This window comes from Schistocerca americana, chromosome 3, assembly GCF_021461395.2.
Source record: "Schistocerca americana isolate TAMUIC-IGC-003095 chromosome 3, iqSchAmer2.1, whole genome shotgun sequence".
Lineage (NCBI taxonomy): Eukaryota > Metazoa > Arthropoda > Insecta > Orthoptera > Acrididae > Schistocerca > Schistocerca americana.
In genome coordinates this window covers 494105122-494125882 of record NC_060121.1, presented here as the reverse complement: position 1 = coordinate 494125882, position 20761 = coordinate 494105122, and the positions used below count along the sequence as shown (strand labels likewise).

The following is a 20761-nucleotide window of genomic DNA, read 5'->3' as shown; positions in this document are numbered from 1 at the left end:
ATAGGACTTATGACACTCACGGAGTGCAATACACCATTTAATTGTAACAATGAATGGTAGTAAAATGAACTGTGATTGCATAATAACAAACTTATTATTAAGTGTAAGAAGTCTTCAGTTATCTGCATTAGATGTGAAAATAAACCTGCAAACTGCAAGAAGTAATGTAAAAAAGAATTACAACAAAAAGAAAATTTATTCTGATGTGTGGAGTTTCTTGCATCTGTATGAAGTCTGATATGGTTAATATTAGATAACCAAAACTAATAGTCAACTTAGCCGAGTAAAGCAAAATAATAAAAAATATAGGAAATGTCACACTATCATGTCAGACAATAATATTACTTTTCTCAAAACATCTACCAATATAATAAATGTGAGATTCTCATAGTGATGACCCCATGTCTCATCAATGGTTTCTATGCAACTGAAAAAGTAAGAGTTTTCTCTCCAACATAACAATTCACATGAAACCTATTACAGAGAGTAGTACACAAGTACTCATCACTACCTCTTCAAGATGTTCATCCAGGTCATCAATCTTGTGTATCTTCTACTGCACCTCTCTACAGGTCGTCCATAATCTGCAGCTGACCAGAAGTCATTTAATCTGCAGCTGACCAGAAGTAGACCGCTACATTCCCCATCGTTGTCGTCGTCTTCTTCTTCTTCTTCTTCTTCTTCTTCCCTCACTCTCCCACCCCAGTATCAGTTTTGGTATTCTTGTTTCCACCATTCTTCTTGCATGTCATTTTCTTCAATCCATCACATCACTTATTTCTTCTTCCATTTCCATTATCTTTATCATTTCAGTGTACCTTATGTTGTTGATATTCTCCAGAAATCCATCTCTAATAATTGACTTGCATTATATCTATGATTGCTTGTCCAGGCCTCTGTTTCAAACAGGACTATACCCTCTAATATCGACTTGAATATGAATCTTTTTGTTCTACTCATCACATTAAAGTTATTTATCCACTCGTAACTTTTTCCCCTCAGACAGCTGCCACTAAACTGCAGCTGCATTCTGCAAATCATCTCTGTAGCATTAGTCCATTCAGTGTAGAGAAACAGAAGCAATCTGCTCATTTCTTCCTTGGTGGTAGCAGACAATGGGACTCTCGTAATACAATTGTCTGAAATTACTACACATAGAGCTATCCATTGAATCAACACAGCTATTGCATAAAAACAGCACTTGGGTTAAGGCATGTCACTGCTGGGTCAGTGATGTCAACCAACAGAAAAGAGTGCATTTACTTATTGATATCCCCAAAATTTTATTGGGAGTTGTTGTTGTTGTTGTTGTTGTGGTCTTCAGTCCTGAGACTGGTTTGATGCAGCTCTCCATGCTACTCTATCCTGTGCAAGCTTCTTCATCTCCCAGTAGCTACTGCAGCCTACATCCTTCTGAATCTGCTTAGTGTATTCATCTCTTGGTCTCCCTCTACGATTTTTACCCTCCATGCTGCCCTCCAGTATTAAATTGGTGATCCCTTGATGCCTCAGAACATGTCCTACCAACCGATCCCTTCTTCTAGTCAAGTTGTGCCACAAACTCCTCTTCTCCCCAATTCTACTCAATACCTCCTCGTTAGCTATGTGATCTACCCATCTAATCTTCAGCATTCTTCTGTAGCACCACATTTCGAAAGCTTCTATTCTCTTCTTGTCTAAACTATTTATCGTCCACATTTCACTTCCATACATCGCTACACTCCATACAAATACTTTCAGAAATGACTTCCTGACACTTAAATCTATACTCGATGTGAACAAATTTCTCTTCTTCAGAAACGCTTTCCTTGCCATTGCCAGTCTACATTTTATATCCTCTCTACTTCGACCATCATCAGTTATTTTGCTCCCCAAATAGCAAAACTCATTTACTACTTTAAGTGTCTCATTTCCTAATCTAATTCCCTCAGCATCACCCGACTTAATTTGACTACATTCCATTATCCTCGTTTTGCTTTTGCTGATGTTCATGTAGTTGTAGAAGTAGATGTAGATGTACCACATTTTTTTCTTCTGCAAACAAATTAGGCTACATTTATTTTCAGTCCCCTGTTTCGTAAGTGCTGAAAATATAAAAAGTACTGAAGAAGTACTGAAATGAAGAAACAGACTCATAAGACTTAAGAAACTTCAAACAAATTTTTACTGAATATGATAGACAACAAAGACAACATTTATGACAGCTCAGCATTCAAGTTTATCCACTTATTGACTAGAGAACATGACTTCTTTGAAGAGCAATATAAATGAAACCATCCTGCACATAAACAATTCGTGTCATGGTGCACACACACCAACAAACCAAAATTTTGATAATATCAGTACCATATCTATGGCAGGTCAAGAACTTCTCATTTTGCCCTTGTATTGCAGAACAAGCACCTGCACATTGCAGCCAAACTTATATTGCAATTTTTGCTAGTGTGAAAACATTGACAAACTAAAAAATACTACCGAATTGGGAACAGCACAGCACTACGTAAGTATTCCTTCATGTGAAGGTCCGATGTCTTGTGCATTGACTTGTTCAGTGATGACCCTTTCTACAAACAAATAAAAAAATATGGAACAAAGGCCATTTTGCTTGAACAGTCCACGGGTGTACTGCCGGTCCATAGTGTCCAACAGGCAAAATATTTCAGCGAAGAGAAATGTCGCCATCATCAGGTGTGCTGATGAACTGAGCTCCTGAGGGCGGGCGGCCATCTTAAATCCCCTCCCCCTGCAAGGCATTTTCTCCGAGGTCCGTGCGCACGTCGGCAGTCGCTGAGATGCTGGTGTCAGTGTCTGTGGTGGCGTTGGTGAAATTGCCTCATCTGTCCTGGTCATTAGTTCATTTTCTTTGCTGAGCATCTTTTTAATTAGACTCAATGCTGGTTCCCATACCTTCAAGAGGTTATAGCCGCGATCTTGGTTGACAAGTCCGTCCCTGGTACGAATTTCGATAGCCTCTCGAACGACGCTGTCCCAGTATTGAGATGTCTGTGCCAAGACCCTGGTATGTTGGTAGTCCATTTTGTGATTTTCGGATAAACAGTGCTCTGCGACCGCCGACTTGTTGGGGTACCTAAGTCGAGTGTGCCTCTGATGTTCTTGGCTATGATCTTCAATGCTGCGCACTGTCTGTCCAATATAAGTCTTCTCATGCTGACGCGGAATATGGTATATGCTGGCCTTCTGCAAACCTACATCGTCTTTGACACTGTGTTTTATTTGGCAGGCAAAAGACAGTTCCTACTCGGTGTTTCCTCAATATTTGCCCCATTTTCCCCGATAGTGTGCCAGTATATGGTATACAGGCAGTGGCTATCTCTTCCTCCATGACTTCTTCCGTCTCCACAGGCTGTACTGTAGAGGTGGGGCGGAGACCGCATCTGATCTGCCATTCCGAGTACCTGTTTTACCGGAATACAGTTTTGAGACTTTCCAGCTCATGGGACAGTCTCTCTGCATCAGACATGGTGCGCGCCTTGTGCACCAGTGGTTTTAGCACCCCATTGCTCTGCGAAGGGTGGTGGCAGCTATCCCCATGCAAATAGGGGTCGGTGTGCATTTTCTTCCTGTATACCCTGTGGCCCAGAGTGCCATCTGCTCTTCTTTTGACCATGATGTCCAGGAATAGCAATCTTCCTTCTGCTTCGGTCTCCATAGGGAATTTGATGTTTGGATGTATTGAGTTCAGGTGTGTAAGGAGGTCTAGGAGCTTGTCCTTTCCATGGGGCCAGATCACAAACATGTCATCCACATAATGGAGAAAACAAGTGGGTTTCCATTTGGATGACGGCAAAGCTTCCTCCTAGAAGTACTCCATATATAAATTCGCGACCTCAGGCGAGAGTGGGCTCCCCATTGCAACTACTTCTGTTTGTTCATAGTATTCTCCATTAAAGAGAAAATACGTGGAGGTCAGAACATGCCTGAAAAGGTCGGTCGTCTACTCACAAATTTCTGTGCAATAAGCTCAACTGACTCTCAAAGAGGCACCCTGGTGAATAATGAAACAACGTCAAAACTCACCAGGATATCTGAGTCTTTCAGCTTGAAGTTGTCGAGACATTTTACAAAATCCGCAGAAGGGACTTAATTCTGCTCCCACACCTATGTTCATGCTGGTAGCGGACACTGTCAGTGCAGTTGAACAGGTTGCTGCACGACTACCACCTGAAACAGCTGAAGAAGTATGCCAGGAAACCTGCTGTGCTCGAGATCTAAACTGATAAGGTCGAATATTACCAGCAGGGAGACGACAGCCATTCAAGACCTGAGATAGAGCCCTGAGATTGTTGTCTTACTGGCTGACAAAGGCACTGCTACCGTTGTTCTTTCCCATAAGGACTAGATTGAGAAGATGCAGAGCCTATTAAATGACGAATCTTACAGGAAGATCAATGCTGACCCCACAAAGAAGGTGGAGGACAAGACTAGGATTCTTCTCAAGGACACGGATTTACCAGAGTGTGTCACCAAGAAATTGACACCTCACGGACCTGTACTGCCAAGACTTTATGGACTCCCTAAAGTCCACAAAGAAGGGTACCATTACTCCCAATTGCCAGCAACATTAAGGCACCTACATATTTGCTGGCCAAATACCTGGCAGAATTACTAAGCCCTTATGTGGGTAAATAAGGCAACGGCATTGACGCACTGGATACACCGGTTCCTGTCAGATCACCGAAGTTAAGCGCTGTCAGGCACGGCCAGCACTTGGATGGGTGACCATCCGGGCCGCCATGCGTTGTTGCCATTTTTCGGGGTGCACTCAGCCTCGTGATGCCAATTGAGGAGCTATTCGACCGAATAGTAGTGGCTCTGGTCAAAGAAAACCATCATGACGACCAGGAGAGCGGTGTGCTGACCACACGCCCCTCCTATCCGCATCCTCAGCTGAGGACGACACGGCAGTCGGATGGTCCCGGTGGGCTGCATGTGGCCTGAAGACGGAGTGCTTTTTTTTATGTGGGTAAATGCCTTTATCACATTCGCAATTCTGTGGATTTCGTAAAACGTCTCAACAACTTCAAGCTGAAAAACTCAGATATCCTGGTGCATTTTGACATTTCATTATTCACCAGGGTGCCTCTTTGAGAGTCAGTTGAGCTTATTGCACAGAAATTTGACGAGAAGATGACCGAACTTTTCAGGCATGTTCTGACTTCCATGCATTTTCTCTTTAATGGAGAACACTATGAATAAACAGAAGGAGTCGCAATGAGGAGCCCACTCTCACCTGTGGTCGCGAATTTCTATATGGATTACTTCGAGAAGGAAGCTTTGGCGTCATCCAAATGGAAACCCACATCCGAACATCAAATTCCCTACGGAGACCGAAGCAGAAGGAAGATTACCATTCCCGGACGTCATGGTCAAAAGAAGAGCAGATGGCACCCTGGGACATGGGGTATACAGGAACAAAACGCACAACGACCTGTATTTGCATGCGGATAGCTGCCACCACCCTTCGCAAAGGAAAGGGGTGCTAAAAACACTGGTGCACAAGACATGCACCATCTCTGATGCAGTGAGTCTGCCCCATAAGCTGGAACACCTCAAAACTGTGTTCCGTATAAACGGGTACTCAGAATGGCATATCAGACACGCTCTCTGCCCCACCTCTACAGTACAGCATGTGGACATGGAAGAAGTCATGGGGGAAGATATAGACACTGCATATATACTGTATACTGGTGCACTATCGGGGAAAATAGGACAAATATTGAGGAAACCCCAAGTAAGAACTGTCTTTTGCCAGCCAAATAAAACACAAGCATTATTGGGAAGTGTCAAAGATGATCTCAGTTTGCGAAAGGCCAGCATATACCAGATTTCATGTCAGTGTGGGAAGACTTATATTGGACAGACAGTGTGCACCATCGAAGATCAATGCCGAGAACATCAGAGGCACACTCAACTTAGGTACCCCAACAAGTCAACGGTTGCAGAGCACTGTTTACCTGAAAATCACAAAATGGCCTACTAACATACCTGGGTCTTGGCACAGACATCTAAACACTAGGACAGCGTCATTAGAGAGGCTATCGAAATTCTTACCAGGTACGGACTCATCAACCGAGATTATAACCTCAGCAATGCATGGGAACCAGCATTGAGTCTCATTAAAAAGATTCTCAGCAAAGCAAATGAACGGGTGACCAGGGCAGATGAGGCAATTACACCAATGCCAACACAGACACCGACGCCAGCATCTCAGCGACCGCCAACGTGCGCTCGCGGACCTTGGAGAGAACTCCTTGCAGGGGGAGAGGATTTAAGATATCCGCCTGCCGTCAGGAGCTCACCTGACGATGGTGACATGTTTGATTGCTGAAATATTGTGCCCGTTGGCCACTATGGACCGGTAGTACACCCGTGACTGTTCGAGCAAGAAATACGCTGGGAGAAACAGAAGAATCACAATGGTCATTTTGTTCATTAGACAAATTCTGCACCTGCATAACAACATTTACAAGTCTTCCGTGAGTATTTAAATATGTACCTGTGTTGGATTAGTTCAAACTTAATGTTTTTGTTGTGGTCTTCAGTACAGAGACTGGTTTGATGCAGCTCTCTATGCTACTCTATCCTATGCAAGCTTCTTCATCTCCCAGTACCTTCTGCAACATCCTTCTGAATCTGCTTTGTGTATTCATCTCGTGGTTTCCCTCTACGATTTTTACCCTCCACACTGCCCTCCAATACTAAATTAGTCAACCCTTGATGCCTCAGAACACGTCCTACCAACCGATCCCTTCTTCTAGTCAAGGTGTGCCACAAATTTCTCTTCTCCCTAATTCTATTCAATACCTCCTCATTAGTTATGTGGTCTACCCATCTAATCTTCAGCATTCTCCTGTAGCACCTCATTTCGAAAGCTTCTATTCTCTTCTTGTCTAAACTATTTATCGTCCATGTTTCACTTCCATAGATGGCTACACTCCACACAAATACTTTTAGAAACAACTTCCTGAGATTTAAATCTATACTCGATGTTAACAAATTTCTCTTCTTCAGAAATGCTTTCCTTGCCCTTGCCAGTCTACATTTTATTTCCTCTCTATTTCATCAGTTATTTTGCTCCCCAAATAGCAAAATTCATTTACTACTTTAAGTGTCTCATTTCCTAATCTAATTCCCGCAGCATCACCCGATTTAATTCGACTACATTCCATTATCCTCATTTTGCTTTTGTTGATGTTCATCTTACATCCTCCTTTCAAGACACTGTTCATTCCATTCAACTGCTCTTCCAGGTCCTTTGCTGTCTCTGACAGAATTACAATATCATCGGTGAATCTCAAAGTTTTTATTTCTTCTCCATGGATTGTAATTCCTACTCTGAATTTATCTTTTGTTTCCTTTACCGCTTGCTCAATATACAGATTGAATAACATCAGGGATAGGCTACAACCCTGTCTCACTCCCTTCCCAACCACTGCTTCCCTTTCATGCCCCTCAGTTCTTATAACTGCCATCTGGTTTCTGTACAAATTGTAGCTAACCTTTCGCTCCCTGTATTTTACCCCTGCCACCTTCAGAATTTGAAACAGAGTATTCCAGTCAACAAAGGCCTTGTTGGCTGAAAGCTCATTTTGTGACAGTCTTTTTGTCGAGCCTATCTGTGACTCAGCATCCCTACTACTATACAGTGAGTAGCGACTATCCTTTTCATATTGTTGTTATATTCCATTCCAGATTTTCCATTATTATTATTATTATTATTATTATTTATTATTATTATTACTATTATTGTAAGAGTGAAGTGAACTACCTACCAAACAATACATCTGTATGAATTGTCCTCTCATGAGCCTCATCCAACATTATCACAGAATAGTATTTGAGATCCAAATCAACAAGACATTCTCTCAGCAGCATACCATCTGTCATGTATCTGAAAAGAAACACACAAACATTTTTTCTTTCATGAATGTAATATCCTTACACTTAAAATGAAGACTGACAACCAGTCATATGTAGTTAGCTCACACTTAAAAATGACAAACAATAAAATTGAAATAGCTTTTGACTACTACTATTGTTATTGTTATTATTATTATTATTATTATTATTACTGTTATTAGTTAGAACTGTGTTTACACAGTGCTGCTGCAGGTGTGTGTGTGTGGGGAGGGGGGGGGGGGGGGGGGCGTGCATTTAAAACAGAATCTCATTTTCATCTTACAAGGGAGATTGATTACATATTTTAAAAAACTTTATTGACAGACTATTTCCAAATCCACAAACTTCACTTATATTACACTTCAGTCAAGCTGATCATAGTATTTTCTATTCCTCCCTTTCATAGATTCTGTTGTCAATAATATTAAAGCAAGAAATTTGCCTCTTTGGCGTTGTTAAAGCTTTTATTTAAGAAAACTGTACCTACTCATCATCCAGATGCTCACACACAGGGAAACTGATGAAGGGGGCCAGTTCTTTCCGAATTTGGCCCAATACAATGAATCCAGAAAAAGGAGTCAACACTCAGGTGGACGTTCCGTTACTTTATAGTCAAATTAGTTTTAAAGACCCTCTACCTAATAATATGTGCAGTAGTAATTTCGTTATGCACTTGAACATAAGAGGTCTGTCTGAAGGAGTGATCAGGAAGATTTATAATATAGAAATTTTGCTAGAAAGTGTGAAACAATCTGTGAAAGTAATATGGCCTTAATGAACATTGGCTAAAATCTGAAAATATCAGTCTCCTAAATAAACTTACAGGTTATAAACTGGCTAACAGCTTTTGTAGGACCAATGGGTATGGAGGCTCTTGCATACTAGTTCATTCCACGGTAGACTATGATATCAGACAGAATTTTAGCCATCTGAATGAAGAAGGCACATTTGAAAGTTGTTGTATAGAACTTAAAGAGTATAACACACTAATTATCAGCATATATCGCACCCCTGGGTACCATATAAGCTCTGTATTTGTAGATAAGTTTGATACATTGCTACATAAATTAAAATGTGAGAAACTGTACAAGAAAGTGGTTATATATGCTGACTTCAACATAGATGTACGGACTGATGACAAATTTTCTTCACACTTAAAGAACCTGGTAGCCACAAATGGGCTAAATCTCAATTTCGATCAGTATACAAGAATTACAGCAAGCTCTGCAACATGTATTGACAATATTGTAAGTAGTTATAATTATTATGCAAAAGAAAAGTTTCTTCTAGATTTAGGAGTATCAGACCATAAAGCACTATTTGTATCACTACCGAAGCAAAATTCAGTCTGCACAACAAAAAGATGTAGGAATTTCAGTCAAGAAAATGTGGAAGTATTTTGCAAAAAACTAAGCCAAACCAAGTGGACAGTCAGCAAACACACTTCCAGAAGTGACAATTACAATAACTTTTTAACTGAATTCTTGGGTATATTCAATGAATGCTTCCCTTTTGTAAAGTGAGGACCAGGTCCCAAAAAAGTAGATCCTGGGTAACAAAAGGAATTAGAGTGTCTAGTGCTACTAAGAGGAAACTGCATATGGAGGCAAAAGTAAATCGAAGCCCTCAATTTCTTAAGTATGTAAGCACATACAAAAATACATTTGACAAAATAGTTAAACTAGCAAAACATACTGCAAATAACGACTTCATTTCAAATGCAAAAAACAAATCAAAAGCTGTTTGGTCTGTTATAAGAAGTGAAGTTGGCAGTGAGGCAGAGAGAAAATGCCCTTCTAGTAGAGCTGTTCCAGAACCCAGTGCCATTTGTGAATCATTCAATGACTTTTTCATAAACTGTAACAAATTTGGTGACTGTTCACCACCAAATACAAAGCCCAATATGACAGATAGCAATTGCACATGTTTTAAGTTTTCTCACGTTTCCATCTCAGATGTCATCAAAATCATAATGTCCCTAAAAAATTCAAACTCTGCGGGGTGGGATGAGGTCGCCACTGAAATAATAAAAATAGTCCATCACAGTATTGCATATCCACTCTCTTTCATAATCAACAAATCATTTGATGAGGGATGTTTCCCAGATCGATTAAAATATGCAGAAGTTCAGCCCATACATAAAAAAGGCAAACAAGATGAATTGGGCAACTATAGGCCAATCTCACTGTTACCAATTTTCTCAAAAATATTTGAAAGAGCTGCATGTGATCAGACTGAAAATCACAATTCATCTAACAGCATTATTTTAGGCAATCAATATGGTTTCAGAAAAGGCCACAGCACAATCCATGCAATAAATGAATTAGTCACAAAAGTCAGCAGATGTCTTGATGATAGAATGTGTGTGTCAGGCATCTTTTGTGACCTGTCCAAAGCCTTCGACACAGTAAATCATGACCTGCTTCTCCAAAAATTGGCACGCTATGGTTTTCAAGGCAAATCTCTTAGCCGGATGTCATCATACTTGGCAAACAGAAAACAAAGAGTACTTATTAACATCAACGATAAGAAATTTCTCTCTGGCTGGAAAAACACTCAATTAGGTGTTCCACAAGGTTCAATATTAGGGCCACTGCTTTTTCTATATTATACAGGGTGATTCAAAAAGAATACCACAACTTTAGGAATTTAAAACTCTGCAACGACAAAAGGCAGAGATAAGCACTATCTGTCGGCGAATTAAGGGAGCTATAAAGTTTCATTTAGTTGTACATTTGTTCGCTTGAGGCGCTGTTGACTAGGCATCAGCGTCAGTTGATGCTAAGATGGCGAGCGCTCAACAGAAAGCTTTTTGTGTTATTGAGTACGGCAGAAGTGAATCGACAACAGTTGTTCAGCGTGCATTTCGAACGAAGTATGGCGTTAAACCTCCTGATAGGTGGTGTATTAAACGTTGGGATAAACAGTTTACAGAGAATGGGTGTTTGTGCAAAGGGAAAAGTTCTGGGTGGCCGAGAACGAGTGATGAAAATGTAGCACGCATCCAGCAAGCATTTGTTCGCAGCCCAGGAAAATCGACTCGCAGAGCTAGCAGAGAGCTGCAAATTCCACAATCAACTGTATGGAGAGTCCTACGAAAAAGGTTAGTTATGAAACCTTATCGTCTGAAATTGGTTCAAGCACTGTCTGCAGCTGATAAGATTAAAAGAATCGATTTCTGTGATTTTATCCTTGCTCAAATGGAAACAGATGAATCTTTCGTTTCAAAGATTGTGTTTAGTGATGAAGCAACTTTCCACACTAACAGGAAAGTCAACCGTCACAATGTCTGTATATGGGGCACTGAGAATCTGCGGGAAACAACTCAGTATGAACGTGACTCGCCTAAGGTGAACGTTTTCTGTGCCATTTCAGCCAATAAAGTTTTTGGTCCCTTTTTCTTCGAAGGTGCTACTGTAACTGGACTACAGTATCTGGAGATGTTAGAGAATTGGCTGTTCCCTCAGCTCGAACAAGAAGCACAACAATTCATATTTCAGCAGGATGGAGCGCCACCACATTGGCACTTATCTGTCCGTAACTACCTGAACGTCAACTACCCGAGGCGATGGATCGGCCGCCAGGCAGCCCGTGACAGAGCACTTCATCACTGGCCTCCAAGAAGCCCTGATCTTACCCCCCTGCGATTTTTTCTTATGGGGGTATGTTAAGGATATGGTGTTTCGGCCACCTCTCCCAGCCACCATTGATGATTTGAAACGAGAAATAACAGCAGCTATCCAAACTGTTACGCCTGATATGCTACAGAAAGTGTGGAACGAGTTGGAGTATCGGGTTGATATTGCTCAAGTGTCTGGAGGGGGCCATATTGAACATCTCTGAACTTGTTTTTGAGTGAAAAAAAAAACCTTTTTAAATACTCTTTGTAATGATGTATAACAGAAGGTTATATTATGTTTTTTTCATTAAATAAACATTTTTAAAGTTGTGGTATTCTTTTTGAATCACCCTGTATTAATGATATGCCATGTCAGGTCCAGTCTGATATTATCCTCTATGCAGATGACTCAACAGCTGTAGTCTGTTGTAAAAATGAGGTAGACCTAATTCGTCATATTCAACAAACACTTGGGGAAGTGGAGGCATGGGTCAAAAACAATAACTTGACATTAAATTTTACAAAAACAGAAATTGTTCATTTTACCACAAAACAATCTGCACAGTCTATAAGTGAAATAAGGTATCTGGACAAAAAACTAGAGACTGCAGACTGTGTCAAATTCCTTGGCGTGTTAGTCAATAAAAACCTGTTATGGAGTCACCATGTGGACAACATACTGGGTCGACTGAATAGCCTTGTATATATTTTGAATATCTTGTATAATATTACTGATTTAGCTGTAAGAAAAACTGTATATAATGCATATTTTGTTTCAGTCATTAGGTATAGTATAATTTTCTGGGGGGTCTGAAAAAACAAATTTACTTAGAGCTTTTAGACTACAAAAAAGAATCATCCGAGCAATGGTGGGAGCAAAACCAAAGCAACACTGCAAACCTTTATTTGTAAAACTGGATCTAATGAGCATTCCAAGCATATACATCTATGAAACTCTCACTTTCACAAAAAGAAAACCACAACTTTTTGAGGGCAACTTCTTCTTGCATCAATATGATACTAGACATAGAACGAGCTACATGTTACCTACCCACCGTTTAAAAATCATATGAAAAAACCCCATACTACATGGGCATGAAATTTGTAAATAAAATATGGAAAGATATGGATGACCCAAATGTAAAAGGTACCAAAAGAGACCTGGAAAAATATCTGAAAGATAAATGTTACTATAGTGTAGAAGATTTCATGAATGGTAACAATGCATTACAATTGTAATTAAAATACCTCTTTGAAGATGTTACACCATGTATATTATTAGTTTATTGTCAATTTTTAGTATTGTTATATATAGTGTAAAACTGACAAGTCACCTATGTCACAATCTTTGATTGTATAAGGCATGTTATGTGATAATAAAAATTGAATTGAAACTGAATTGAATTTATTTACATAATTTCTCCTGGTTACCTTAAAATGTGAAACTCTTTAAAAAAAAATTAACCCAGCAAAAAAAAGTAAAGACACATTGCAATCAGTGTTATGAAAACAAATACAGAGTTAGTGCACTCAATTATTTTTCAGTTAGAAAGCCATTCTAAAGGTCTGATGAAGGGAAATAATAACAAACAGATATTTTAATAGATGCTACAAAAACAGTATAATTCTGAACCAGAACGTAACATGATGAGAGCTAAAAATTAGAAATCTGGTGGCTTAGTTAAGTCTGACACATTTACATCAAGCATAAAAGCAAGAAACATTTTGTCAGAAAATATAGTGAATGACAAGAATGGTCAGGATCTTTATGAATATGGAGGTACAAGCAGAAACAATTACGTCAATTTGTAGGTGGTTAACATTACTCTTGCAACAACTGACAGGAAAATAATACAAGATACATGTTTATTGAACACTGTCTGAAAAACTACTTAAAAATGAAAATATCACAGTTAGCACAACATTCAGGCAAGAAAGAAATAGTTCTAAAGTAAGAGAAGAGTAAGCAGATTCACAAAAATAACTTAAGAAAGATTTATTACAACATGTTTATAAAGTGAGAAGAAAATCAGTGATTAAATAAAGTGTAAGTGCAAGTGACTTACTGGAAATGAAATGCTAGAAAAACAGAGGACAACTGTCAGAAATTTTAAGCTGGAATGGTTTTAAGTGAAACTTATGTGACATGCAAAGTCTGAACTACATTATGGAGAAATGAGAGGCTAAAAGTTATATATAGAAAGTCACTGTTAAACACAGAGAAAATGCAATACCTCTACAAAGGGCGTCAGTTTACTGAAATCATTTATGAGACTATAATATGTCATACATACTGACATTTAATGAATGAATACAAGTCAAGAAATACTTGCAGAAATGTACATTAGAGAAGATGTACCAGCTTATCATAAGAAAGAATTATTAGGTCTACCAATAAATAAGTGAGCTAATACATCTGAGAACTATCACAAAATCAATTTTGTACATTATGTACTGTCATTAATTGCTATACATCTGACAGTATTGCAAATACAACAGTTGTCTTAGTTTTCCTTGTAAACCCTGCCTTAGTGACTGAGATCACTAATACACATATAGGCCGCTATGCCTGATTCAAAGTAACTGGATCAAATCCTGGCGGCAGAAGAAGTTTTTGCCATCACTATTTGGCTGACAAGAGAAAAGTAGATGTTGGGATGAAGTTGCCTCAATGTAGTGAATTAAATTTCAGACATCCATGGTGTTTTATAAAGAGAGGGCATGTGACACTATTGATAGTGATACATCCCTCCGATGGAAAAATTAAGCCTAACAGTCCACTGGTATTACTCCAGCAGAGTACGTCTACATCTACATAGATACTCTGCAAATCACATTTAAGTGCATGGCAGAGGGTAGGCAAAGTCCTGGAACAAAGTCTCACCCTCTCCCTTTCCTCATCCTTATCATCATCATCATCATCATTATCATCATACAACACAAAATGGACATGCATGCGCTCTCTCTCTCTCTCTCTCTCTCTCTCTCTCTCTCTCTCTCTCTCTCTCTCTCTCACACACACACACACACACACACACACACACACAAATTGCAGTCATCTACACTTAAGATACAACTTCTAATGCACCTTGTGGTCTCTTAGCCGACAATGCTATTTTTAAAAATTCTGTGGGTTGTAATACAGCTACAATAATTTTGCAAATGCAAAGCAGTGTTCACAGCAAAATAAAATAAAAAGAACCAAACAACTGATGACAGCAGTTGAAACAACAGAACACAATAAACAAGCAGAAAAACGATGACACAATGAAGTCAGTGAAGAAAGCAGAAAGGCACAATTCAACCGTATGACAATAAGACAAGAAAAGCAAAAATAAAGTTAATTCAGTTCGTTTTAAGCTTACTATTTTCTCCATTATTATGGGGGAAATGGAGCATTTACTGAAGCATTTACTACAAGTTTAACATGTGTTAAAGTCAGGATGCAAATTATTGAAGTGGTACGACCAAGATGGTGAATGGGGTGAAGATACTATGATAGCATGACTGTTGAGTTTGCCTCTAAATGAGAAAGAAGTTAATAAAGAGTTAAAAATTTCGAAGCAGGTTGTGGTGGCTAATGGCTATAAGCAGTCACTGGTCTCCGGTTTGTACAGGAAGCATAGGCACGTGAAACCACAGATGATATAAAGAAGTATCTAATGATGCAATATAGGGGCTCAATCTCCAAAAAGTTGGCCTGCTCCTGCCGAAAGTGATTTAAGGTAGGATTCCATACGAGGGGGCAACTAAGGTATAAGTTGAAACATAGGTTTCGCAAGCTGGGATCCGGCATATATAAGTTGCAATGTGAATCCTGTGAACCATTTTATATTGGACAAATGGGTAGAAGTTTTGTCATCCGCTTTAAAGAACATGTAGATCCTTCTAATAGGACTGCGTTCACACAGCATCAGGCTGGTACTATAGATAATACACTTAAAGTTTTGCATCATGCATCAAAATGTAAGCAGTAGGATATTTTAGAGAAACTTGAGATTTTTAGGCATTAACTAAAGGAGCCAGATAAAGCGTTGAACAAACAAGTCATTTTTCAATGTAGTCGGTTCTTTGCTCTGTTCCAGAATGATGTATGGTTTATACTCTTAACCCCTACTACCAATACTGTTGTTACTTCCAACAACCTCTGGTCCACAAACTCCTGTACACTGGGGCTTCGTCCACCAATGCTGTTTCCTTCATCCCCCCTCCCCTTCTACTCTCTACTCCTTTTCTAATATTCTCATAGTGGCATTTTGCTTCCTGGGCTCATTGTCATGTACTGAGTTCAGTTTACAGGTTTTTTACCTATAAGGCTGCCGCCAGCAAGTTGTGCTTCCTACCCCCCCCCCCCCTTTAGTAAATGCATTGCATATTTTACAGTATGTGCAATACTGTCAGATGTATAGCAATTAATGACAGTACATAATGTACAAAATTGATTTTGTGATAGTCCTCAGATGTATTAGCTCACTTATTTATTGGTAGACCTAATAATTCTTTCTTAAGATAAGCTGGTACATCTTCTCTAATGTACATTTCTGCAAGTATTTCTTGTCTTATATTCATCCATTAAATGTTAGTATGTATGACATACTGTAGTTTCATAAAAGATTTCAGTAAACTGACGCCCTTTGTAGAGGTATTGTATTTTCTCTGTGTTTAACAGTGACTTTCTATATATAACTTTCAGCCTCTCATTTCTCCATACTTTGCATGTCACATAAGTTTTACTTAAAACCATTTCAGCTTAAAATTTCTGTCAGTTGTCCTCTGTTTTTCTAGCACTTCATTTCCAGTAAATCACTTGCACTTACACTTTATTTAATCACTGATTTTCTTCTCACTTTATAAACACGTTGTAATAAATCTTTCGTAAGTTATTTTTGTGACTCTGCTTACTCTTCTCTTACTTTAGAACTATTTCTTTCTTGCCTGAATGTTATTATATTCTATTGCTGAGGTACTGAGGAGTACAGCTCTTGTTTTAATTATGTACTACTGTCTGTGGTGACTATAGGCTGCTGCTGATTGGATGATAAAGTTTGTTTGTTGTATGTTGTACCTTTATGCTGCTTGTGGTATGATGTGTACGGCATACTAAGAAGCTTGGTTAGTGATTGATTATGTGGCCTTTACCACTAAATTATTTTAAAAAGTTGATTGGGTTCCTTTCTGTTAGCATATGTTACCTGTATGATTACTCGTGAGTAACATACAGTTTCTCTGTTGTACATGGCAGCTATTATTGATTAGATTGTAAAGAAATGGTGTATAGTCATTTCTGGTCAAATTTTCAGTAATTTTCTATTATTACTCCTGATAATACATTTACATTCATGCTGTGCTACCCACTTAATCTCCTCCTCCTCCTCCTCCATCCGCATCCCCCCCCCCCCCCCTGCTTCTACCCCTATAAGAACACTCCCACTCTACATGTCTGTGGGTGTACACTTTTCATGCTTTGAAAAAGGACAATTTGTGGTTTAATGTCTGTTTTACATGGGGCATATTATGAAAAAGTTGTTTTATCTAAGTGGAATTTGTTAAGTTCAGTGTGATAAAAATTTTTATGCTTGTAAATGGTCGGAAGTGATGAGGATTTTAATCTCTTTTTGTTTTCCTTTAATATCAATGTCGCTGTTCACAATTAATGATTTTTACGTACCAACATACAACATTGTAATACACGCCGTATATTACTGGTCAGTGGTATTAGTTATTTGACTCTTTTTGGTAAAGATTTTAAAAAAGTATGAATTTTATTATGGACCTGTATGATTATTGTATGAATTGTTGTGTTACTGATGGATGGAGAAGATTTTAATAAATAAAAAGGTTTCCTGTATCCTGACAGGGCGCCCCCTTCCTGCAGTTTCCTTACGACAGAGGGAGGAGTAAACTGCCAGTTATCTGCAAGCACTGTGAATGTACATTACAAATTTTTTGACATCTTCGGAAATGCCGTTTCTGACTTTGTTATGTAAGTTTAAAATGATATGTTCTGTATCTTTGGTATATACTTAAGCATTCAGTAATTACTGTATTATGCATGAGTGTAAATTTGATTTCTGCCCTGTAGGTTAATTTGAAAATGGGTCTTGGCCTGAATCTAGTCACTGAATGAAAAATAATATATTTAAGATGAGGGATATCATGTTTGGTAGCGTGTTCAGCAACAGGGTGGTCCACTTGTTACTTGGCCACAGTTTGTCGGTGGCCATTCATGAGGACAGACAGCTTGTTGGTTGTCATGCCTACATAGAATGCAGCACAGAGGTAACAGCTTAGCTTGTAAATCACATGACTGGTTTCACAGGTAGCCCTGCCTTTGATGGGATAGGTGATGTTAGTGGCCGGACTGAAATAGGTGGTGGTGTATATGTGCGGATGGATGTGTGTGTCTGTGTGCAAGTGTATACCTGTCCTTTTTTTCCCCCTAAGGTAAGTCTTTCCGCTCCCGGGATTGGAATGACTCCTTACCCTCTCCCTTAAAACCCACATCCTTTCGTCTTTCCCTCTCCTTCCCCCTTTCCTGATGAAGCAATCATGGGTTGCGAAAACTTGAAAATTGTGTGTGTGTTTGTGTGTTTTTTATTGTTTATATTGTCTCAAGCAATATACCAACACTTTCGTTTGGTAAGTTACAGCTTCTTTGTTTTTCGATATATTAATTATATAAACTCAGATGATGTGACTTACCGAACGAAAGTGCTGGCAGGTCGATAGGCACACAAACAAACACAAACATACACACGAAATTCAAGCTTTCGCAACAAACTGTTGCCTCATTAGGAAAGAGGGAAGGAGAGGGAAAGACGAAAGGATGTGGGTTTTAAGGGAGAGGGTAAGGAGTCATTCCAATCCCGGGAGCGGAAAGACTTACCTTAGGGGGGAAAAAGGACAGGTATACACTCGCACACACACACACACACATATCCATCCGCACATACACAGACACAAGCAGACATTTGCCTTTACAAATGTCTGCTTGTGTCTGTGTATGTGCGGATGGATATGTGTGTGTGTGTGTGTGTGTGTGTGCGAGTGTATACCTGTCCTTTTTCCCCCCTAAGGTAAGTCTTTCCGCTCCCGGGATTGGAATGACTCCTTACCCTCTCCCTTAAAACCCACATCCTTTCGTCTTTCAATCTCCTTCCCTCTTTCCTGATGAGGCAACAGTTTGTTGCGAAAGCTTGAATTTCGTGTGTATGTTTGTGTTTGTTTGTGTGTCTATTGACCTGCCAGCACTTTCATTCGGTAAGTCACATCATCTGCGTTTTTAGATATATTTTTCCCATGTGGAATGTTTCCCTCTATTATATTTAATTATATAAACCGTTAGTCTTCCACTGAGGCACTATTCTCTACTCTTTAGTGAAGTATACAATGCAATGAACATTTGCAACAAATTGAAACTGAGTGTCCCTGAAGCTGCAGCTGAGTCAAACACTCCGCTGTATACATTTTCCCAGAGGTGCTAGTGCTGCAGCATAGCACAAGACTTTCTAAGAAAGTGCAACATGCAAGTCAAAGTTTTGAGTCAATTTGTGACATGTACATGGATATTGCAATTAGTAGTGCAGTGCTCAGAAAAGGTAGGGATACAGACTGTAGCCCCAGCTTGGCAAACAATTTTAACTTGTGACAAATGTCAAGTCTTCCATTTTTTGCAGGAAGCATGTAATTACTTGAGGTTGTGGTAGAAGCAAGTCTTGCACATAACTAAGAGAAATGTATGCTACTAATCTATGGTTAAAAAAATTTGCAAAATAGACATAGAGGAAGGACTGACTCACTTGATTACAGTTTCAGGACTGGTACAGTCTTCAAATCTGATGGTGTAACCCACCTCCTGACCAAGTCGACATCCAAATTCTTCAGCAACTCTCTTTGCAACAGACATAGCAGCGACTCTCCTGGGCTGTGTACAGCCAATTTTCCCTCTGCTTGTGAAACCAGCTTCAGCTAAATACTGGGTAATCTGGGTTGTTTTTCCTGATCCAGTCTCACCTATTACAATAAGAATTTGGTTTTCTGTCACAGCCTGCAAGCAAAAATAAACAAACAGTACTGCATGTCTTGCAAATCAGTAGTCATTTACAAAGATCACATACAGCTCCCAAGAGGATGTTATAGACTGGCCCTTTTCAATTTTCTTCCTACTTATAGGACTTAAAGGTCAGTGCCCGAACATCAGTTTCCAAAAACAATATTTACAAAGGTCACATATAGCTTCCAAGAGGCTCTTATAGATTGGCCCTCTTCAGTTTTCTTTATACTTATAAGATTTGGAGGTCAGTGCCTGGACATCATTTTCCAAAAACAATATGACAACATATTTCTTAAAAATTTAAAATTTGAATTTTAACAGTATCATTCATAACTAACTGTGTAGCATTCTAGCCTTCATATTCCAAGGATATATGTTTGATTCTTTGCTAGAAGCAACTGTTTTATTTTATTTCTACGTTTATTATCAAACTGAAATGTTAATAACAAATACTGAATTATACCTGTTTAACAAAAATTTAAAAACCATGATCAAATTTCACGTAATTATTATTCATCATCATCATCATTTAAGACTGATTATGCCTTTCAGCGTTCAGTCTGGAGCATAGTACCCCTTATAAGATTCCTCCATGATCCCCTATTCAGTGCTAACATTGGTGCCTCTTCCGATGTTAAGCCTATTACTTCAAAATCATTCTTAACCGAATCCAGGTACCTTCTCCTTGGTCTGCCCCAACTCCTCCTACCCTCTACTGCTGCACCCATTAGTCCCTTGGGTAACCTTGCTTCTCCCATGCGTGTAACATGACCCCACCATCTAAGCCTGTTCGCCCTGACTGCTACATCTATAGAGTTCATTCCCAGTTTTTCTTTGATTTCCTCATTGTGGACACCCCCCCCTGCCATTGTTCCCATCTACTAGTACCTGCAATCATCCTAGCTACTTTCATATCCGTAACCTCAACCTTATTGATAAGGTAACCTGAGTCCACCCAGCTCTCACTCCCATACAACAAAGTTGGTCGAAAGATTGAATGGTGCACAGATAACTTAGTCTTGATACTGACTTCCTTCTTGCAGAAGAGAGTAGATCATAGCTGAGCGCTCACTGCATTAGCTTTCCAGTTCTGTCACTATGTTGCCATCCTGTGAGAATATGCATCCTAAATACTTGGAACCGTCCACCTGTTCTAACTTTGTTCCTCC

The 20761-nt window shown here is 39.3% G+C and overlaps 1 protein-coding gene across 1 annotated transcript in view; it reads right to left on the bottom strand.

Moving 5' to 3' along the window:
- The window catches only part of LOC124605482 (ATP-dependent RNA helicase DHX8), a 155867-nt gene that overhangs the window by 57072 nt on the left and 78034 nt on the right, over positions 1 to 20761 (bottom strand). Inside the window, exons 11-12 of the mRNA XM_047137203.1 lie at positions 19339 to 19586; positions 7794 to 7912 (exon numbers count right to left, since the gene is read on the bottom strand). Coding sequence (XP_046993159.1) covers positions 7794 to 7912; positions 19339 to 19586 — 367 coding nt within the window. The remainder of the gene's footprint in view (positions 1 to 7793; positions 7913 to 19338; positions 19587 to 20761) is intronic.